Source organism: Spinacia oleracea, chromosome 4, assembly GCF_020520425.1.
Source record: "Spinacia oleracea cultivar Varoflay chromosome 4, BTI_SOV_V1, whole genome shotgun sequence".
NCBI lineage: Eukaryota > Viridiplantae > Streptophyta > Magnoliopsida > Caryophyllales > Amaranthaceae > Spinacia > Spinacia oleracea.
Window position 1 is genome coordinate 109,657,836 of NC_079490.1, and position 21,258 is coordinate 109,679,093.

A 21,258-nucleotide genomic window follows, 5' to 3' on the forward strand; every position below is an offset into this window, starting at 1 on the left:
TTACATATGGGTTCTTATTGATTTAAATGTTAGAAAGGGAGACTCAATATGGTTTAACCTTTTAACTTGCAGAACGACACCAAGCATTAGGACCGATTCTATAGATAAGACAACTAAGACTTAGGATTTAGATTGTACTTTGGCATAACCTAGTCTAGACTCGGTTTTTTTTTATTTGAACATTATTTTTACTTTGAAAACTTTATTCGAACATCATTTTTTTGAATACTTTGCCCATGTGACATTCAAGTTTATTTCGATTAGCGTGCTCGGTTTCGGAGCCGAACATTGTCGTCATAGGAGGCCTAACAACGACACAAGGAGTTATTTTATTTTTTACAAGTCGCTTTTAGAATCGAGTGCCTTTTCATACGCCCTCGTAGGAATTCTTTTTACGAACGGTTTTTTTGTGCTACGTATTTTCCTTTTGCGCGGGCACCGAGGCTGCTGCGCCTGACCAGAAGGCAAGCAGCAACTCAGAGCCCAGCGTAGGGCGTGAGAAATTCTGGCGCCCAGCCAGGGGCGTTGAAAATGCGTCCCTGGCTAGTTCTCGTTTTCTGTTTGCGTCTACTTTTGTTTATGCGACTTCGATTTTGCGTGCTTTACGCGTTGTGCAGCGTTTGTGGGATTCGTTACAGGCCATCCCGAGCGTCGCTTATTTTTGTGGCAATCGTTCGGGTTTGCGGAACACGTATTTCGGTATAACTCTTTGGCAAATTGGTTTATGAATGTTTGGGCAATTTTTAAGGTCGTTGGTTTTTCTAGGATAGTTTGTCACACACAATCATATATTTCGCTACACATAACTAACATTCCATCATGAGGCAATAATAATATGTCATGTAGTTTATGATAGGCTTCTATGGGTAGTTATTTGCGCCTGGCTTGGTACCGCTTCTATCGCAGATCCACCACATGCCCTGGTCGGGGTAGTGCTTTCAACAGACGAATTTCGTCCCAAAAGGCCAACCCGCAAGTGCAAGCCAAGGGGGCATGCAGGCGAGAGGGACCTAGTGGGCGAGCGATTGGGTTTGGGACGGGTGTACTACTAGCGAAAGTACCGAGTGGAGAACATTCGAAGCGTATGCACCCCCCGGTTGGCGATGGGTATCCTTAGTCCCAACTCCCGAGATGAAACACCAAGGGAGCCAAGATTCGTTATGCGGTTCTGCCCGTTCACATTAATATGCTGATTTTCAGGTCGTCCCAACTTGATGGGGAAATAAACGCGGGGTAGGATCGTTTCACCCTTCGGCTATTTTGATTACCTACAAGCACGAGTATTTCCTTCACTATCCCCAGTGGAGTCGCCACTGTGAGGGGGTCGAAAAAGCACGAGGCTAATGCGTGACCTCGTCCCTCGTGGGTGTGACGCTTCTTTTTGTCAAATCAAGTGTAATTGGATTTCCTGTGAGTTTACACCCAATTGACTAGTAATATAGGAGTCGCCATTTAGTTTTTAACGACAATGAGAAAAACTGACAAAACCCGGTTATCGTGACATAAAGGGAGTGCAATTATGTTTGACCACGACGGCCGTAGGTTCCCTTGTGATCCCTGGTGGTGGGGATCGCTCAACGTACACCCGCAGGGTAGAGATTGAGGGTTCGGGGGACTGTAACTACCGAGAGGAGTACTCGCTCTTCGATAACTCCAGAGGCAGGATATCCTTACTAGCTTAGCATATATAATTGAAGGGACATGCGTTAACTATTAAACTAATCTGAGTTGATTTTAACAATATGCAACATATAGTACTAGATCGAACGCGATTATCTGATTTAGATTGTTTTAAGGGACCTAGCATGATAATCCAATTTCCCAAAAATATCATATTTATTAAGCGTGATCGAACAATCAGATTTAGTTAGTTTAACAGTTCATAAAAGGGCGAGGAAAGCAATTAAATCATAGAAAAGGGACACATTACGACGCAGCCTTGAGAGGTGCGTCACGGTTCTCAGAAAACTAACCACTTTGACTTTGCTATTTCTCCTTTTATTTAACGAATCTCAAATTATGGGACAGGATACGTTCTGTTCGATTTATGGATCGATTGCGACAGAACGCGTGATCAGTTTTGCAGCGTGAGGCTTAGGCTTAGGGGTTTAGAGTCAATACTCAGAATAATAATTGTGTTGTTGTGTGTCCTTTCACGTCGAACTTAAGGCCCTATTTATAGAAAAGAGTTCGTGGAAAGATAGAATTGCAGAACTCTAATCCACGAGGAATTAGGAAAAAACACGTACCAGGTATTTTCAGCGCCCAGGCCTGGGCGCCGAAGATTTCGGCGCCCAGAGCCAGGCGTTGAAAATAGGATCTGGGTTGTTTTTCTTAGTCAGATTCGGATTCCTAGAATCCGGAGTATTTGAGATTTAATTGAGTCTTTTAGTGCGTATTAACCTTGTGACGGGATGCGTCTGGGCCCGTTACGAACTCTAGGCTCGTTAGGATTTTAATTAATACGTAACTCTTATTTTCGAATCGTATTAGGAATAGGATTCTCTCACAATTTCTATCTCATTTAGGATTTATGTTGGAGTGCAACACCTAATTCTGACAGGTTTCTATCTTTTATGACTTGCCACTTTTAACAACTATTCGTTACGGCAGTTACTATTTTTAGCAGGTTTCCATAAATAGAAGGTTTCTATAAATAGCAGGTTTCTGGTGAAATGAAAAAGGAAATTGAGATTCGTTATTTTATAGGAGATGCGTTGTCAAGTGGAGATTTACGTTCTCATCATCGAACCTTCCCTTTCGGGAATGGGGACAAAAGTAGGTGTCTACAATACCATTGTTAGGTTATGACAAATATAAAACATATATTTCATAAAGCCATGAATCCAAATTAATTACTACATAGTCAATTAGCTTAATTTAGGATACATACATGTGACGCGTGCCTTCCCTAGCTGCTCCCGAACCGAACAAAAACAATTTTAGGACTCCAAATGTCGCCCCTCCGTAGATAGTCCACCGCACGTTCGGATCCGCCTTAGATTCAATTAACTAGAATATTATCTAAGGTTATATGTTTATTCGAAAACTTAATTATATTTTAGGCAAATTATTAATTTAGTTTAAACTTAAACTATATGAATACTTGTTGATTGTGATGTATAAATTGTGATTACGAATCACCTATTTATAGGGAGGAAATATCGGACTTAGATTTCCACTAGGATTCAATTTACTAATTCAATTAGAAATCTAGTAAAATTTATCCATTAGAATTTAATGTTTAATCAAACATTTAATTCTTGTGGAATTAGGAAAACAATTAATCGAGCAATCCTAAACTACCAAGGATTCGTAGCATTGCACAAGCACACACACACACACGTAGCCCATAAGGCCACGGTGATCGGCTTGGCCCAAGGCAGGCTGGCAGCACGCGGCCAATCCTTGGGCTCTCCCGCTGGGCCTCGCCTGGCTCCCTTGCTGTGGGCTTGGCCACGCCTTTCTCGCTGCTCGCGGGCCTCGATGGCCTTGCTACGCGCGGGCTACTCCAGGCGCGGGCCTGGCTTCGTGCTGGGCCTTGCATCTAGCAAGCTCGTCGGATGATTGTTTCATACGTCGCGCTTCCGATTCGTTTCCGATTCCGGAATTCATTTCCGATTCGAACAATATTTAATATTTCCGATTCCGGAATTTATTTCCGTTTCGAAAAAATATTTAATATTTCCGATTCCGGAATTTATTTCCGATTCAGACAATATTTCCGATTTCGGTAATATTTGCGTTTCCGGTATTATTTCCGATTCCGGCAATATTTCTATTTCCAATAATATTTTCCGATACGTACCATGTTTCCGTTTCCGGCAACAACTACGACTTGGATAATATTTATATTTTCGATACGATCCATATTTCCGCTTCCGGCAATATCATCGTTTCCGGAGTATTCATATTTTTCCTTTTGACGATTTCAGCTCCCACTGGAACCGAGATCCGTCGATTCCGAATATTCATAATTAGAGTATTTAGTTCACTTAAATACTTGATCCGTTCACGTACTATTTGTGTGACCCTACGGGTTCAGTCAAGAGTAAGACGTGGATTAATATTATTAATTCCACTCGAACTGAAGCTGGCTCTAGCTAGGCATTTAGCTCACTTGATCTCACTGAATTATTAACTTGCATAATTAACTAATACTGAAACGCATTTATTAGACTTAGCATTGAATGCATACTTGGACCAAGGGCATTATTTCCTTCAGTTAAACTAGACTCGGTTAATCTAAACTCAAGAACAACAACCGTTCCCCGGCAAGGGTGCCATTTTGATGAAGCTTTTTCCGTGTCGTTGAATCGGAAAAAACCTACCAAACAATATTTGTAAGATCCTAGACCAACACACTACATGAATTATAGTGGTAAGCTACGGTATCGTCCCAAGAGAGTGGTTCGTTTTTTAGTTTATGCACCAATCTAGTTTAGAAGAATAATCCAAAAGTAAGTGTCATAAATAGAGAAATTAAGCTAATTAGGAAACAATAATGGAAGGAATTAGGGTATCGGGGGTCAACTTGGGTAAATTGGGGAAAACGAGATGCAATGCAAGCATGATAATGTAAGGATATGCAATTATGAAGCAACAAACAATTATGGTTTGGCACCCCTCTGGGTTAGCGAACCTTGCCAATTCTAACTCTATGATACGCTTTCGCGTCACCCTAGAACTAAGGTGGGAATCTAAATCAACTAGCCACTTCAAATTCACTCATAGGCTCTCAATTTCTTGACAAGTCCATGAAGAAAGCTCCAATTATATTGACAAGCCTAGTATTTGCAACTACTAAACCAATCAAACATGGAAATCCAAAATTGCAAGTCACAATTTAATCACATCATCAATTCTACAAATTAACTCTACATCCCCAATCATTCCCAAATATCACCCCTAACCCTAACAATTGACTACTCACTACTCATTAATGTAACAATAGAAATCAAGCCAAAAATCATCATGATTGAAAAAAATTATGAAATTGCAAAGCAAGGAAGTAATCAAACTAGAATTGATGAAGAATTCTGTTGAAATCAAACTAGAAAGCAAATCCAAAATTCAATTAACAAAGAAATTAAAGAAACTAAAGCAAAAATTGAAAGGATTGAAGTGAACAGGAATTACTCAAAGCTTGAAGAATCCTGAAAGCAAACTTGAGTTGAACTTGAATTGAACTTGAATTTGAATTTCAAGAATTTGAAACAAAGTATTCTCTCTCTAGAACTCAAAGCATAAAATCTGAAAACTAATTCTCAACTTTCTAAAAACTAACCAAAAACTTACTCCCAAACTAACTTTTCATAATAAAATGAAAAAAAAGTATTTATATGTTTCCCGAAATAGAATTTCAAATCACGAATATAGGCCAGCCCGCGTCAGTGTGCGAACGCACAGATCCCCGTGCGAACGAACCGGATTAGTGAGTGTGGGCGCACAAAAATTCTGTGCAACCACACAAAGCGACGAATCAATTCCTTCGTGCCGTGCGAGCGCACAAAAAACCTATGCGATCGCACAGACCAAACTTAGCCAATTTCTTCAACATTTCTTATGTGGTCGCATGGCTCTGCTGTGTGTGCGCACAAGAATCTGTTGCGAGCGCAAGGATTTTCGTGCGAGCGCATGCAAAAAAGGGGAGCTACTGGAAATTTTCACCCCCTTGGTGCGAACGCACTCTGTAGCTCGGTCGCACGGCCTTGCTTTGCCTTCAATGTTTCCACTTCTTCACCGAGCGAGCGCACAGAATTCCAGTGCGATTGCATAGGGCTGCTTCTTGCACCATTCTACTCAGATTTCCACATTTCTTCAATATTTTCCTATAAAGCATCAAAGTGGAATAAGAACATATAAATTTCATAAAAGCTACCTAAAATCACAAAAATCATAATAAAAATAATAAGAAAACCTAAGCTTAGAGCGATATAAAGCCGCTCATCAGGTGTTCATTATCTCTTGGGAGAAAAAAGTGAGAGCCTCCTTTAATGATGAAGTGTGTCTGCGCCTGTCATCATCCCTTGGTCGAGGGGAGCCCCGTCTTTCCATTGGTTAAGTGTGTATATCTCTGCTTTCTTGGGGAGGTGATTAGGTTGCTCGCGGCGTGGTGGGCTCCTTGTTATTCTTGGGGGTGAACGGCCCCTTGGGCGATAAGGAGATGATTGAGCCCTTGGGGTGCTGAACGGGGGGTGAAGCCCTTGTCCGAAGGGAATGACCTCTAACCCGACTAGGAGGTGAGTCATTCCTCCTTACAGGGGGAGATGAGTATCGCCTAGGGGAAGTCCTTGAGCGGGCTTCTCTGAGAGGCGTTCTTCGCCTTTCCCCTTAGGTTGTTGTCCTGCGAGAGCGAACCTCGATTGGATTGACTTGCCTTGTTGGAGTGGGGTGGTCTCGTGCCGACGTAGTGGTTTTAGCACTAGAGGGAGGGCAGCCCCGGGCGATCCTATCACTCCTGATTTCCTTTTGGGCTTGGCCGAGGAGCCTCCTGTGTAAGAGGTCTCAAGTATCAAGGTCTCCTCTACGCATTTTTCGCTCTTCAATCACCCGACGTGCATCTTGGTTGGCTCTCGGTCTGTGAGGGAGAGGTTGCGCCCTGCCCCTGCCCCTGTCACCTTAACTTTCCATCAAACTTAGGGATTGTGCCTGTGGAAGGTGTGCAATAATGTGCTTACCCGTGAGCCGATGGGGCAATATGGCTGCTTCTTCGGAGGCCCTTCTCCGATTCCTTGGAGGTTGCGGATATCCTCGTTAAACTGAGTGGCCATATGGTCCGGGTCCTTTTGGGTGACCAAGTTCTCGGGGTGACCTTCAACATGAGGATGTTGGTTCTCATGCTCTTGATCACCATCGTGATCATCTCTGTTGCGCGGAGTGGGCATTAACACGTAGTTGGGATGGGATTCCGATCGGTAAGAGGAGGAGTGTTGCCTAGTTCGTCAAGTATTAACCATGACTTGTAGTTGGCTTCCCCACAGACGCCGCCAACTGTTTCTACGAAGAAAATGCTAAGTGTAAAAATAGGGGAAGCTTCGTCAACCAGGCTGTTTCTTTCCTCCAATCGGGCTGTTGTTTTTCCTACAAAAGGACAAACTTAAACTGGGGGTGGGTCGCGAGAAAACCCTCTCCGACGCTCAAGTCAATTCTTTGTAGAGAGAGAAAGTAGTCAGAGAATAAGTTTGGGAATAATTGTATACCTGAGTATTATTATTAAATATGAGCAATTGTAGGGGTGTGAAATCTTAGGCCTGCTGGAGGCTGAGATATGGTCCACAAATTTTTTGGTCGGAGCCCATTAGAGGGTTTATATTTGAGGGTATTTGAGTAATTTCCTTTAAAAGGGGTATTTTGGTAATTTCAGTAAAAGTGGGTCCCACAGGGGGGCCCGTAGAGAATTTATTAGCCAAACAAAGAAATTAAACATATAAAATATTGTGTTTCACTGTTTCATTTTCCTCGAGATACAGTAGTCTAACCATATGCACTCCTCCACCAATCGATTTGCAGCACATAACTAAAAATTTGGACATTCTAGATTAAAATATTCAATTAATGTGGCTAAAACGAATTTTTTTGTAATACTGTTGAAAATGACTACATTGGGTGTTAAATAATTCTCTTTTAATTTTAAATACAATATGACCTAAATAAAATCATAAAAAAACATTTTGTTTAAGTACTAATTTTATTTTAGAAGCAAAATATCCTAACATGTGTTGTGCAAGATAAATAAAATATTTGAGAATCTCAAATTTCCACTTTTATATCAAATATGATAAGTCTAATAAAAAACAAAATCAAATACTAATTTTTCCTAAAATTATCGACGACACCCCCGAGGGGATTTGGAATATGGTTTTCGCCTTAGTTCCCCTAAGTCGGCTCGTTGTTGCGTCGTTAATTTAGGGCCCAAAAAAGGTTAAAGTTGTTGGATAAAGCTATAAAAAATTAAATTAAATCACTTCTTCTTTCCTCTTGGCTTCCCCGTGACTTTCTGAAAGTCTAAAACAAACAAAACAAATCCCAAAACTCATTCTCTATAACTCTTCAAATTCTCTCTCCTTCCCATGATTTTATTTCCAAAACAATTAATTCTCTTAATTCCTTTATTTATCTTTCCCGTTTCTGTAATTATGAAAAAAATACCTTTCATCAATTTCTCAACTTTTTTGTTTCAATACGTTTAATTCATTTTTTCAAAAAACCCACCTAAAATCAAGGTGTTCAACGGACAATTTTTCATATATTTATATATGGATTAAGATCTCTCAAGTAACAATATCCACAATTTCGATTTTTTTAATTCAAAGGGGGGAAATCAAGAGATTGATTAGAAATTTGGTCAAAACAAAAAATATAGTGTGAATGTATAATGTTAGGTGAGAAGTTTGGAGAAGAAAGTGAAAATATGGATTAGACATTTTGAAAAGAGATGTTTTGTCAAAAGCGATATCTTTTAGGTTGTGGGTAAGATAATAGTGTAACTGGTGATTTTTCGCAGCCTTGGATTGCTTGTGTCTGGGTTTCGATGAATACTATACGATATCACACCCACGCTATTATGTAGTTATACGCTCTTGCTGAGATTTCAGGTCAATTCCTATAGACACTTCTATTTCGACGATATGATTTTATTGCTGTAATTTTTATGTAATTGTTGTTTGATTTTGGGTATATAAAGTAGTATTTTTTTCAGAATATTTGTATATCGCAAGTGCAATATTTCCTAATACTAATGTAACGTACATAGTCAACATTAGCATAGTCATCTCCTTGATTCTATGTGTCAATCAATAATCATTTTCTTAAAGATTTTAGACTTTACATTTCTTTGGTTTTCCTGACTTATTTAGCTTTTTTAATTGAATTAATTTGTGAACATGCTCTGGGGTATTTTAGTCTTTTAGATAGGCGACACCAAAAGTGTGATTACTGAAATGCCCCCACCTCTTCCCTTATAGAATAAAGATAGATTAGGGAGACACGATTTGATAACGAGCAACTTATTATAACATGTAGGAAATGATACTATAAAATTCGAAAAGTTATAAAGGAAATGTGGGCTGAATATTTGATGTATATATGTGAAGTTGCGACGTGTTATAGAACACTGTTTTAGAAGAAAATTTCGTCTCGCCTATGGTGCAATCGGAATAGGCGTTGCCTCCCAAGATTTTACACATCAATTCGCCTTAATGGGCACTCAAATAAGACGAACTTAGGAACTCATAATATGAGCAGAACAATATGTTTAGAAAAATAGAAAATAGAGGTAGAGGAAGAATATTTTCTGTGGGGATTGAAATGAACTCCAAAACACTGATTATAAGGACATTAACCTTTTGTAACCGTAAATCTGAAATGAATGAGGCAATAAAAACAGAAAAGAAAATCAAGGGACCATTTTCGTAAATCATGCGTCAATTACCACACTAATTAAGAATGTGAAGTGAACTTAGTAACTAATCAGTCTCGTAAGTTCTAGAATGTCAGACACCACACCACACTACACTGCGCACGTGCCACGAACCGAACGACGACGACAACGCGCAAGAGGATGCCTCGTTCTAGCCCACAACACAAAGGATAACACTTCAAATATTATAAAGCTAGCTTACTACGTAAGGAAAAATTGCTTCTAATAATCCAACCTTTGGGGCATTTACTTTTAAAAATCTAACCTTTCAATTATTTCTCAATAATCCAACCTTTATACCCCATTAATTTTTATTGCACCAATTTAACGTGTAACTGGGAAAGAAGGTCGACCTTAATTGATTTTAATTTAATTTTTTTATTTTCTAATCTCTCCCTTCCCTAACCTCCTCCTTTCTTCTTCTTTCCTCCAGCAAGTGCGTCATCCTTCACCTTCCCTCCACCTTGCCAAATTCTAGCTCTAACAACTGCATTATCCACAACAATCAACATCAAGATGACCACACCCTCCTTTCCTGCTATTCTCTCCGTCGCATCCAACACTCCTGCTACACTTCACCATAATCATCCGCACATCACCACCTCCATCAACCAAATCAACCGAGCCACAATTTCTACCTCGCTGCCCTTACACCATTAGATACAATATACAACCCTATAACCTTTCTGTTAAGTAATAAATTGCATCGACTTTCCAAACCCAAAAAATTGATCAATACGATCAAAATATCAAGTGATTGAGAATTTGAGATCCTTCCAATTCAACAAAAAAATTATGCTCATGCCTATAAGTAATTTAAATTGATTGCAAATCAACCATGGTGGATATAATGGAATTGTTGTAGTACAAATATCAGCAGGGGTATATAATTCTGAATTTCGGTTATTATATATCCTACAATAAAAATATCAAATTGATATTAAGAAACCAAAACTAAGAACAAAAAAGGGGTGGAAATAATCAAATTGACATATTTATATGATCTCCATAATAAGTAAGAGGACAGAAAAAGGCCTGAAATCTGGGGTCATTATCGGCAGGATAAGGTGGAGGCTCCATTACTCGCCGACCTTAAAGCATCAAATTAGACTTTAATAAACTAGGAAGAGAGAGAAAGTGAAGTAAGTTCATAAGATGGGGGAAGAGGAGTCGGGATTGAGTCACCAATTCCGTCGTTCAACCAGTAGTCTACTACTCTACTGTATAGAGGGGAAGGAAGAGAAAAGTAAAACCAGAGAAAGAAGAAAACAAAAAAACAAAAAAAAAATTTAATTTTCATTTAAAATTTGCAACAAATGGCTACATGACACGTGTATATGTTATCTGCTATATCAGGTTGGTGACCGGTTAGGGGAAATGAAAGTAAATGCGGTACAAAGGTTAGATTATTAGATAATAATCGAAAGGTTGGATTCACTTCTACAAAAAATGGCTAAGGAACCACAAATAAGAAACTATATAAGTTACTTAATAGGTCTCTTAGGTAAAGAAACCATACAAATATGGAATATGGTTTCTTGAAATATTAATAAGAAACCACAAATTCAAGAAATATGGTTTCTTATATCAAAATTAAGTTAATTGAATAAGTCATGATATCAAAGAAATCATATCCAATCTGCACTTTTCGTAATTAAATTATTTGTAGGGAACTTTTTTATATTTTTGTAGGATTTACTCAAAATGATGAATCTTTTTTAAATTAATCTATTTTTGAAGTGAAAATAAGAGTTATAATATTTTTCCTTGTCATGGGCTCATTGGGTTTCCAAACTTCCTAACCCCCGACTCTCTGAGTTATAAGTTTCATTAGTTTAAACCCTAAACTCCTCCTTTTCTTCTTCTTTTACCCACAAAAGTATAGATCACCGATACCATGACAGTTTCTTAATCTGATTCTTGTTTTCGATCTACAAAATTAAAGAACAATAACATGCAAGTTCTGAATCCTTTTATTATAATTGTTTTCTTCTTTTTTACCCACAAAATTAAAGAACAAACCCACAATATTTTTGTTTTTGATCTGATTCTTCCGTGCCCAGTTCTGAATCACGAGTTTCATTACTTAAACCAAACAATTCTTCCTTGGAGTTTGATAGACAATATGCGACATCTATTATAGTTGTGTAAATGAAGATCGACGGCGAAAAATAATCGATTTCTGGGTTTCGAAATTAAAACCGATTTATGTTTCCCAAGTAAATATTGATAAAGTTGGGTTACAAATTTATGGGTAATATTGTATTATTGTGTACATTCTAATAGTCTAATTGATGTTAATTTCCTAGTGATTTGAATGATTGCATATCTCTGATATGGTGATGTTAAATTGGTGTTTCTGGGCACAAGGATTACATTACGGAAGACATAGATGGTGGCCGGCGAAAGGAATCATATTAGTTGTTAAATCAAATATTTGTATACGAGTCACTTATGTTTGATTATAGATATATTTTTGTGCGTTGATTATCAAGTTGTTTATCTAGAAATATTTGATTTTGTATATTTATTTGTTATTTGTTACAATTTCAAAGGATTATGAATTAATCGCATTACTTAAGAGTTATGATGGAAATGGGGTTGAGATGTGCGTTTTTTTCCGTTGGTGGTGGTGGTGGCGGTGGTGGTGCGTGGGTTGGAAAGTACTTACGGGGACTTTTCTTTGGAAAAAATATGGTTAAAAGAAACAGGTGACTTTTCTTTTAACCATATTTTTCCAAAAATATGGTTAAAAAACCATATTTCATATAACAATGGTGACTTTTCTTTCATCAAAGAAACCATTTTTGTGAAAAAGTGGTCACTTTGCCTTCTTAAATTGTGAATAAAAATTGTATCAAAGAAACCACATATGTTACAAGTATAGTTTCTTTATCAAAGATAAGTAACCACACCAAAATCATGGTTTCTTATGCAAAGAGACCATTGAGATATAAACCATACTTTTTTTGGTCTCTTAGGCTTATTTGGTACGGTTTCTTATCCACTTTTTGTAGTAGTGATTATTAACGGAAAATCGTCAAAATGTTGGATTATTTTAAAAAAAAATTCCTTTAAACAAAAGAAAACATCTTTTTTCCTTAAATGCGGGACAACCATAATTCCTTTAAATAGTAAGATTGAAAGCCATCACTTTGCATTTCTACCTATTTGGGACAAACCCATTTTCATAAAATGGTAATGTTTAAACCTTATACTTTGCATTATATCCAACAATCCCCCACAAATGTTAAGACCCATTTGAAAATGATAAGAAAAATAGTTCTTAGCATTTTAAGAAAGTTTGATATTTAAATGTTGGTGTCTTGCGATTGAACCAACACATAGTAAAGATTATGCAGTTTCTTTATTGAGAAAGTGAACAAATCTGGAACTCTCCCAACTATGAAATAAATCCCAATAACACATATCTTACCTTAGACCATTATGAGTTCCGTGATATCAAACCAACAACGACCATTATACATGGGATGCCCATGAGTGATCTAGAAAAATTTGCCCAAATTTTCCGTGAACCTTCACACTCAAATAGGTGATTTCATCAAGTCTATCACATAGACCACCCATATCCGAGGATATGAAATCATTAAGAGCTATTTCTCAACCTCTCAACACATATTCGGTGAATCCATCAAGTCCTTCTCATTAGGACCACCCAATTCTTGAGATATGAATTTCATTAAAAGCTAACATCACAAAAATTGTACAAGTCATAGGAATGGGAAGTGTACAAGAATGAGTCTTTCGATAACTTCGTTAGACCACAAGAAACCTTGTGTGAACAAAGTCGGGTGTCCACCATGAATTCCTCAACTAATGGGTTTAAGCCCCATTCCCCTCGACGTATCAAGGACTAATCATCTATTTAATTCCTTAGTTAAAGGATCTGTTATATTCCTCTCAGATCTCACATACTTCATAGTGAATGGACCACTCTCTATTAGTGTTCTCGCAGATTCATGTCTCACATGAATATGTCTCTTTTTGCCATTATAAGAACTATTTTTAGCAACACAAGTAGCTGCTTGAGAATCACAATGTAGAGAAACTGGTGGAGCAGGACGCCCCCACAATGGAATAACATCCAACAAGTTTCTCAACCAGTCAGCCTCTTGTCCGTCCAAGTCCAACGCAACAAATTCGGACTCGATAGTTGACTGAGAAATACAAGTGTTCTTAGAAGGCTTCAAAGAGATAGTTGCTCCCCATTAAGTGAATTCATATCCACTAGTGGAACTTACCTCATCATTATCAGATACCTAGTGTGCATCACAATAACCTTCTAAAACAGGAGGAAATCCAACATAATGCAAACCCCAATCCATAGTACCCCTAAGGTACTTTAACAAACTCCTAAGAGAATTCCAATGATCTCTAATAGGGTTATGGGTATACCAACTAAGCCTACTAACTGCATAGGCTATGTCATACCAAGTGTAATTCATAAGAAACATTAAACTCCCATTTATTTTAGCATATTCAGATCGAGACACACTATTGCGTTTGTTCTATTTCAAGTGTATGCTAGGATCATAAGGAATTTTAACTGGCACAACATCAAAACTGTTAAATTTCTTTAACTCTTTCTCTACATAGTGAGATTGAGACAAAGAGAAACCATTACTAGTTTTGGTAACTTTAACACCCAAATCACACCAGTTTCACCTAAGTATTTCATTTCAAATTCAGAGGATAGAACATTTTAGTTTCTTTGATAGCATCAATATATGTACCAAAAAAATTAAAATACCATCTACATATAAGCAGACAATAACAAAATTCTGATCCAAACTTTTTTAATAAACACAAGCATCAACACGGTTCACATTAAATCCAAAACTCAAAATAGTTTTATGAAACTTTTCATAACATTGGTTTGGAGCTTGTTTCAAACAATACAAAGATTTCTTTAACTTACACACTTAAGTTCCTGTATTGGAACTACAAAACCAAAAGGTTGAACCATATATATTTCCTCTTCTAGGTCTCCATTCAAGAAAGCAGTTTTTACAGCCATTTGATGCAAAATTAACTTATAACTTGAAGATAAAGCATGTAAAGCACAGATAATGGCGATCTTAGTTACAGGTGAGTAAGTACAAAAGAAATCAACACCAAATATTTTAGTAAAACCCTTAATTACAAGCCTTGCTTTGTACCTGTCAACTGCACCTTCAGTTTTCCTTGTCCTTTTAAAAACCCATTTACAACCAATGGCTTTACTACCTTTAGGTAATTCAACTAGTTCTCATGTATGATTAGACATAATGGACTTTATTTCATTGTTAACCGCCTCTTTAAAAAAAATTAGCATCAATAGAACTCATGGCCACATCAATAGTTTTAGGCTCATCATCAAACAAGCAAAGAAATACAACTAACTCATCTATTTCATCCACATCAGTGAGTTCAGAAAAAAACACAGTCAAAAATTTAGGACCATAGCTGGTTTTAGGTCGACGCCTCTTACTTTTCTTATATTCTACAATATCAGTTTGAGCAATAGGAGAAGATAGAAAAGGAAGAGGGAACAGAAGTAGAGACATCATGTGAAGCATCATGTGAATTACCATGTGGAACAACATTATTCTTTAAAGGGAAAATATGCTCAAAAAATTCAACATCTCTAGATTCACACATTGACATATCATTCAAGCACATGAACCTAGTTGCATTATTTTCAGAATAACCAACAAACACAACATCAAAAGTCTAAGGACCAATGTTTTCCCGTTTAAAAGAAGGTAAACCAACTTTACCTAAACACCCCCATACTTTTAGATATTTCAGGCTAGGTCCATTCCCTTTCCACAACTCATAAGGGAATTTGTCTAACTTCTTATGAGGTACTTTGTTCAACACATAATTAGAAGAAAGTACGGCCTCCCCCCACATATTATCAAGTAAGCCTGAATCAACCAACATTGCATTCATCATTTACATAAGGATTCTATTTTTCCTTTCAACAATACCATTTTGTTGAGGAGTATAGGGAGCACTCAATTCATGAATAATTTCATTTTTCTCACAAAGTTCATTTTAAAAGGTTGTACCATACTCACCACCTATATCCGACCTAAACCTTTAATCTTACGATCAAGTTGATTTTCAACTTCTGCCTTATAAATTAAGAACTTTGTTCTGCCTCATCTTTGGTTCATAAAAGATACACTTTGGTGTATCTAGAATGGTCATGTACAAGGGTGATATAATACCCTTTTCCGCCTCTACTTTCAGTATTCTTAAAGTTAGTTAAGTCTGAGTGAATTAATTCAAGTAATTCAGTTAATCTAGAAGTAACCGGTTTAAAGTGAGTTCTAGAATGCTTAGCCTCAACACAAATTTCACATTTATTTTGACCATCACCATATAGATTAGGAATGAAAAACATTATTTGCAAATGTTTCATAGAGCCATAATTCACATGTCCTAATCTACCATGACAAAGATCAACAGACTCAAGCGAGTAAGCAGAAGTAAAACTCTATTCATACATTCAGCAACAAATACAATCTCTAAAATAAATAAACCACCAGACAAATATACCTTCCCCACAAAATCCCCATTACGAGATAAAACAAGCTTATCACCCTCAAATATTTTTTTTCACCAGCTTTGTTAAGGAGAGCACTATAAGTTAAGTTCCTGCAAAGAGAAGAGACATGAAGTACATTTTGCAAAGATAAAGATTTTCCAGAATTTAGCTTTAGGAGAATTTTTTCCATTGCCAAGCACCTCGGAACTGCTAGAATTTCCCATAAAAACCTGTTCACCTCCCATAGCTTCTTCGAATTCTACAAACAGCTCCTTACCCGAACAGAAGTGCTTAGTTTCACCTATACGTACAACCCATTCAATTTTATTATCAACTAAATTATTTTCAGAAATTACAGCAGCAATAATTTCATTATTTTCTTCAACAATATGAGCCTAGTTCATGGTTTGATCCGACTTCTGGCAATTGTTTGGAGCATCTTTGCGGTTGTAGCATTGCCAAGCCTATGGAATGACTTTCAACAAACGTAGCAACCATCAGACCCTTTCTCAAACTTCCCGTTTTTCTTAAACTCTCCTGCTTTATTGCCTTGAACACCAAATTGCTTGGTATTCTGATTCTTTTTCTTGAAATTTCCACTACCCTTGTTTTGTTTATTAAACTTGTACGATTTTGGGAAAGAATATTCCACTATGTTAGCTTCAATAGAAAGTTCATATGGAGAAGAATCCTTATCCTTCAATCAGTTGGCTTCTTCTATCTTCATGTGACTGACCAATTCTTCAAGTGACCTGTCTTTCTTCCTGTGCTTCAGATGGTTGCGATGATTGGTCCATGAATAAGAAAGCTTCTCGATCAGAACATTGGCTTGCAACACCTCACACATATTCATACCTTCTCCAAAATATCAACAAACAGATTCTCGTACTCATGGACTTGATCCATATATGATTGGCTTGTCATCAATGGTATTTAATTGTAGCCACTTTCCAATAGCATATTTCTTCTTGCCAGCATCATCTATTCCATATTTCTTTTCCAAGGTCTCATAAACAGATTTAGCAGATTTGTTATTGATGAAGTGGTCAAAGAGAGTGTTAACATATGACTGAGATGATGACCTCTAACAAACTTGTTATGCTTCTCATACTTGGTGATCTGTTCGTCGACATTGGGTGTAGAAGAGGAAGTATATGACGTCTCATTGCTTGGTCTTTGAGGACAATCTTGATCGTACAAGGACGTAATCAACCTCCAATTGCTCAAACAAGATCAACAATTTTTGAGCCCATGCTTGTAATTGGTATCGTCGAGAGGTTACAATTTGGAGAGATCATGAAGGGTTTTGATAAGTGATTAATCCATAATCAGATTTCACAATTGAGAAAAATATTACTTCTAAATTGTAGGAAATGATACTGTGAAATCCGAAAATGATTAAGGAAATGTGGTCCGAATATTTGATGTATATATGTGAAGCTGCGACGTGTTATAGAACACTGTCTTAGAAGCAAAATTGACCCCGACTATGGTGCAATCGGAATAGGCATTGCCCCCAAAGATTTTACACAACAATTCGTCTTAATGTGCACTCAAGTAAGACAAACTTCGGAACTTATAATATGCTTAGAGCAATAGGTTTAGAAAAAAAAGAAAAGAGAGGAAGAGCAAGAATATTTTCGGCGGTGTTTGAAATGAACTCCCAAAATATGATTATAAGGACAATAAACTTTTGTAACCGAAAGTCAGAAATGAATGAGGATATCAAAACGAAAACGAAAATCAAGAGACCGTTTTCGTAAATCATGCGACAGTTACATCATTAATTAAGAATGGGAAGTGGACTCGTAACTGATCCGTTTAATAAACTATGGACTATCAGTTACGACTTGGCCCAAAAAGGTAGGGCACACCGCACACGTGCCACGAACCAAACTGGCCGAAAGCAGCAGCGGCGCTCGAGGGATTGCCTCCTTCTAGACCACAACACAAGGTATAGTACTTCAAACATTATAAAACTTACTACACAATTTAAACAAAAGAAAACTTCTTTTTACTTCAATGTGGGAAAACCACATTTCTTTTAAATAATAAGCTTTAAAGTCATCACTTTGCATTTCTACCAATGTGGGGATAAACCAATTTTTACAAAATGGTAGTGTTTAAACCTTAACTTTGCATTATATGTAACATAACATCTTTAAATTAAGTAACATCACGTAAAAGGTGTATGTAGCATAAAGTGTATATAACCATATTTTTATTACCATACATTATTCTGCACACTGGAATTCAGATACCAATGGACCGGGAGCAGTACGATATGGTCTTTTATACATATAATTATATGGCCATACAATAATATAAAAGGAATTTAATGAAATACACCACACACAAATTCATTAAAAAAAAGAGGAATTAAAACTTTAATTAAACATGAACTTAAATTGGTATAAATATCTGATGATTGATCTTGATGGATAATGTTGGAGATTGGCGTTTAGCTTTCATTCTGATTCATGGATACAAATTTGCACATCATAATCACAAATCAACCTTCCACAACAATGGTGTGAACCACCGGAACTAACATCGCACACCATTCCAGCAGTTACGCATTTATCTGCACAAAGTTGAAATATATAAGAAGTCCAAGTTAGGTAGTACTCCGCAGTAGGAATAAACCATTATGGAATATATAATTAATATGAGAAAAGTGGATGTCAACGTATATGAAACTTCATATATATATTATTGCCCTTATATCTTTCTCTATGCTAAAAATAATGTTATCTCAAAAATAATACGGAGTAATACTAATAATTATAATATAAATCAGTGTTTTTATTCCATTACTAAATAACTATCTTATGTTTAATTTCTTTCTATTTTAGTTGCTCATTTTCTTAATTTCTTTAGTCATGTTTATTAATGCATAAAATAATGCATTGATATATTTAATTAATTATCAATAATGAATAAAAATTATAAAAAATTAATATTAATATGTTTTATATTATAATGGAATGACCGAAGGCTTGATTTTTTGGTCTCCTTGTTAAGTACCTATAACGTAACTATCCTTAATAACTTTGATTTTCAAATTACGTATCCATGTTCATTAAATATTTACATGAAAGAAAAAATCAATCAAATGGCCATTTGCTATGGTAGGGAATTGAATACGTCTATACGTATACCTTAATACCTTCATTCTTTAATCAATGGATCTATAAATCTATAATATCACGCATATATCGCGTGTATAAGCATTAGTAAAATATATATTTATATAGAATGAGAATGTGAGTTACAAATTGTGATGCCTTACCACTTTTGCATACACCCCCGTGCAGTGTATCCGTACAACTGTACCCTGAACAACACCACTCAAAAACACCACAACCGTCTCCTCCGAGACTACATGACTCAGCCATTTCCCCACTATACATCAATTGAACTGCAACACTTATAAATAGATTATACGGTCAATACATACTCCGTATACACCATTAATTTCACAATTATAGATATCTACACTATATTGAATAGCTTTTCTAAGAAAATGTATTACACGTGATACTCTATTTATGAGTCATTCACTATATGTAATCTTCACGTACATATAAAAAAATCAAATAGAGTTTCACTATAAAAATTTGTATCTTTTATGACAACCTAATAACGACAGGTAAAAATCCCGTCGTAAAAGGGCTTTTGCGACGGGGATAACAACCCAACAAAGACGTGAACAACCGTCACAAATGTCTTTTACGACAGGTTAAATGACGAGATTTTCCATTAACGACGGCCCCTTTTATGACGGGTTCACGACGGAAAATACCGTCGTTAATCAACAATTACTGACCTTTAGTCGTTAATAGTACAATTTCTTGTAGTGCATGTTGCATAAGGTTTGAAGTTTAAACCACCAACGTTGAGTTTAAACGATAAAACCTTTATCACTAAGACATGTAATGTTCCAAGTTATCATTGCGGAAGAAAAAAAAATTAAGTAAATGCAAATATTATTAACGTAGTAACCGTTGTATCGCCGGGACCAAAAACTAATTAGTAATATTTAGTTACGTATGATTTAACATATGATAATAAAACCATTTTCACCTTACAGCAAAGGAACATGATTCACTCAAATAAATAAAATAATCCCTTCTTTCTTGAATGTTAATCCCTTTTGAACAATCTCAAACAAATAAATTTGTCACATTAATGTCAATAAAATTGAACACATGTGTATTGGTTAGGACAGATAAATAAATAAGGGATATGATGGAGCTAAATCTTTACTAGGAAGTAAACAAGTGGCTCATTTAGATAATTATAAAGTGTAATGAGGATAAATGTTGGACAAATACAATTTTTTTTTAAAGAACTACTACGTAATATTTAAGAACGGAGCGATTAAGAAAATTATAAAACCCTTAGAACTTTATATAAGGAGGTAAAAATGGAAGTGCTAACTTAGATTAAATATCCCCTGAAAAAACATCAAATATTAATTATAGTGATCGATGCATGATATTATCATGCGTTTACTAATTAATTTAAAATTTAAAATTTTAAATTTTAAAGTAGACTAATAAATGATTAATTATAGATTTAACCCTTAAATAAAACCATCTTCATTATTTTTTAAATGAATTTTATTACGGAGCAGTATATGAATACATACGATCGAAGTAATATGATTACCTAATGCAAAGCAAACCAAGATTTTGAATAAATTCATCTTGTGGCGCTTCCCCTCCATTTTTAGATATTTGGAATATGCAAGTAAATTTTCTCTTTTGAATACTAGTTGTTGTAGTTTTAATGGAGATTAGCTGCCCTATTTATACAAGTAAGTACTTCTTTTCCTTCTATGAACTGTCAAAATAAAACTAAATTATATATTGTTATGGTTATTATTTATGTTTATCTTGCACCTCTCTCGCCGTTGTTGTCATCATTATTATTGCCATCGTTATTGTTCCGATAGTAGAAATTCCACCTCCGTTATTGTTATTTTTCTTTGTTAGAAGTCAGCACCTTAATTATTATCAACCATCATTCAAGTGTGAATGCTAATATTTCTATTATTATACAGAATTGTAAATTACATCTCGATCACATGAGAAGTCATTGCTAGTCGTCTTTTTATTATATATACTGTCTGGTACTTGCATAGTAGACTTTTATACAATTATACCCCTGGAATACTAAACGCCTTTTGTTTTGAACGAAAACATTTTGTAAAATGAATTTCTCATTTTTGTTAATGGATGAGGAATAATTTTTTCATACAGGGAGGAAAACAACT

The 21,258-nt window shown here is 36.1% G+C and overlaps 1 protein-coding gene across 1 annotated transcript; it reads right to left on the reverse strand.

The window, feature by feature from the left end:
• Positions 1 to 18,171: 18,171 nt before the first annotated feature.
• LOC110796102 (uncharacterized) lies at positions 18,172 to 20,776 on the reverse strand. The gene is made up of 3 exons (XM_022001137.2): positions 20,652 to 20,776; positions 19,270 to 19,398; positions 18,172 to 18,561 (listed from the first exon to the last, which is right to left on the reverse strand). Exons 1-3 carry the CDS (start codon positions 20,707 to 20,709, stop codon positions 18,446 to 18,448), a joined length of 303 nt encoding a protein of 100 aa, XP_021856829.1. The 5' UTR covers positions 20,710 to 20,776; the 3' UTR covers positions 18,172 to 18,445.
• Positions 20,777 to 21,258: the final 482 nt, after the last annotated feature.

Excerpts from the sequence above, each read along its gene's own strand:
- LOC110796102 (XM_022001137.2), bottom strand. The coding sequence starts at position 20,709 with ATGGAGGGGAAGCGCCACAAGATGAATTTATTCAAAATCTTGGTTTGC. Across the intron at positions 19,399-20,651 it reads CTTGGTTTGCTTTGCATTAG|TTCAATTGATGTATAGTGGG; the intron begins GTAATCATATTA and ends TAAGTGTTGCAG. Across the intron at positions 18,562-19,269 it reads CGGGGGTGTATGCAAAAGTG|ATAAATGCGTAACTGCTGGA; the intron begins GTAAGGCATCAC and ends AACTTTGTGCAG.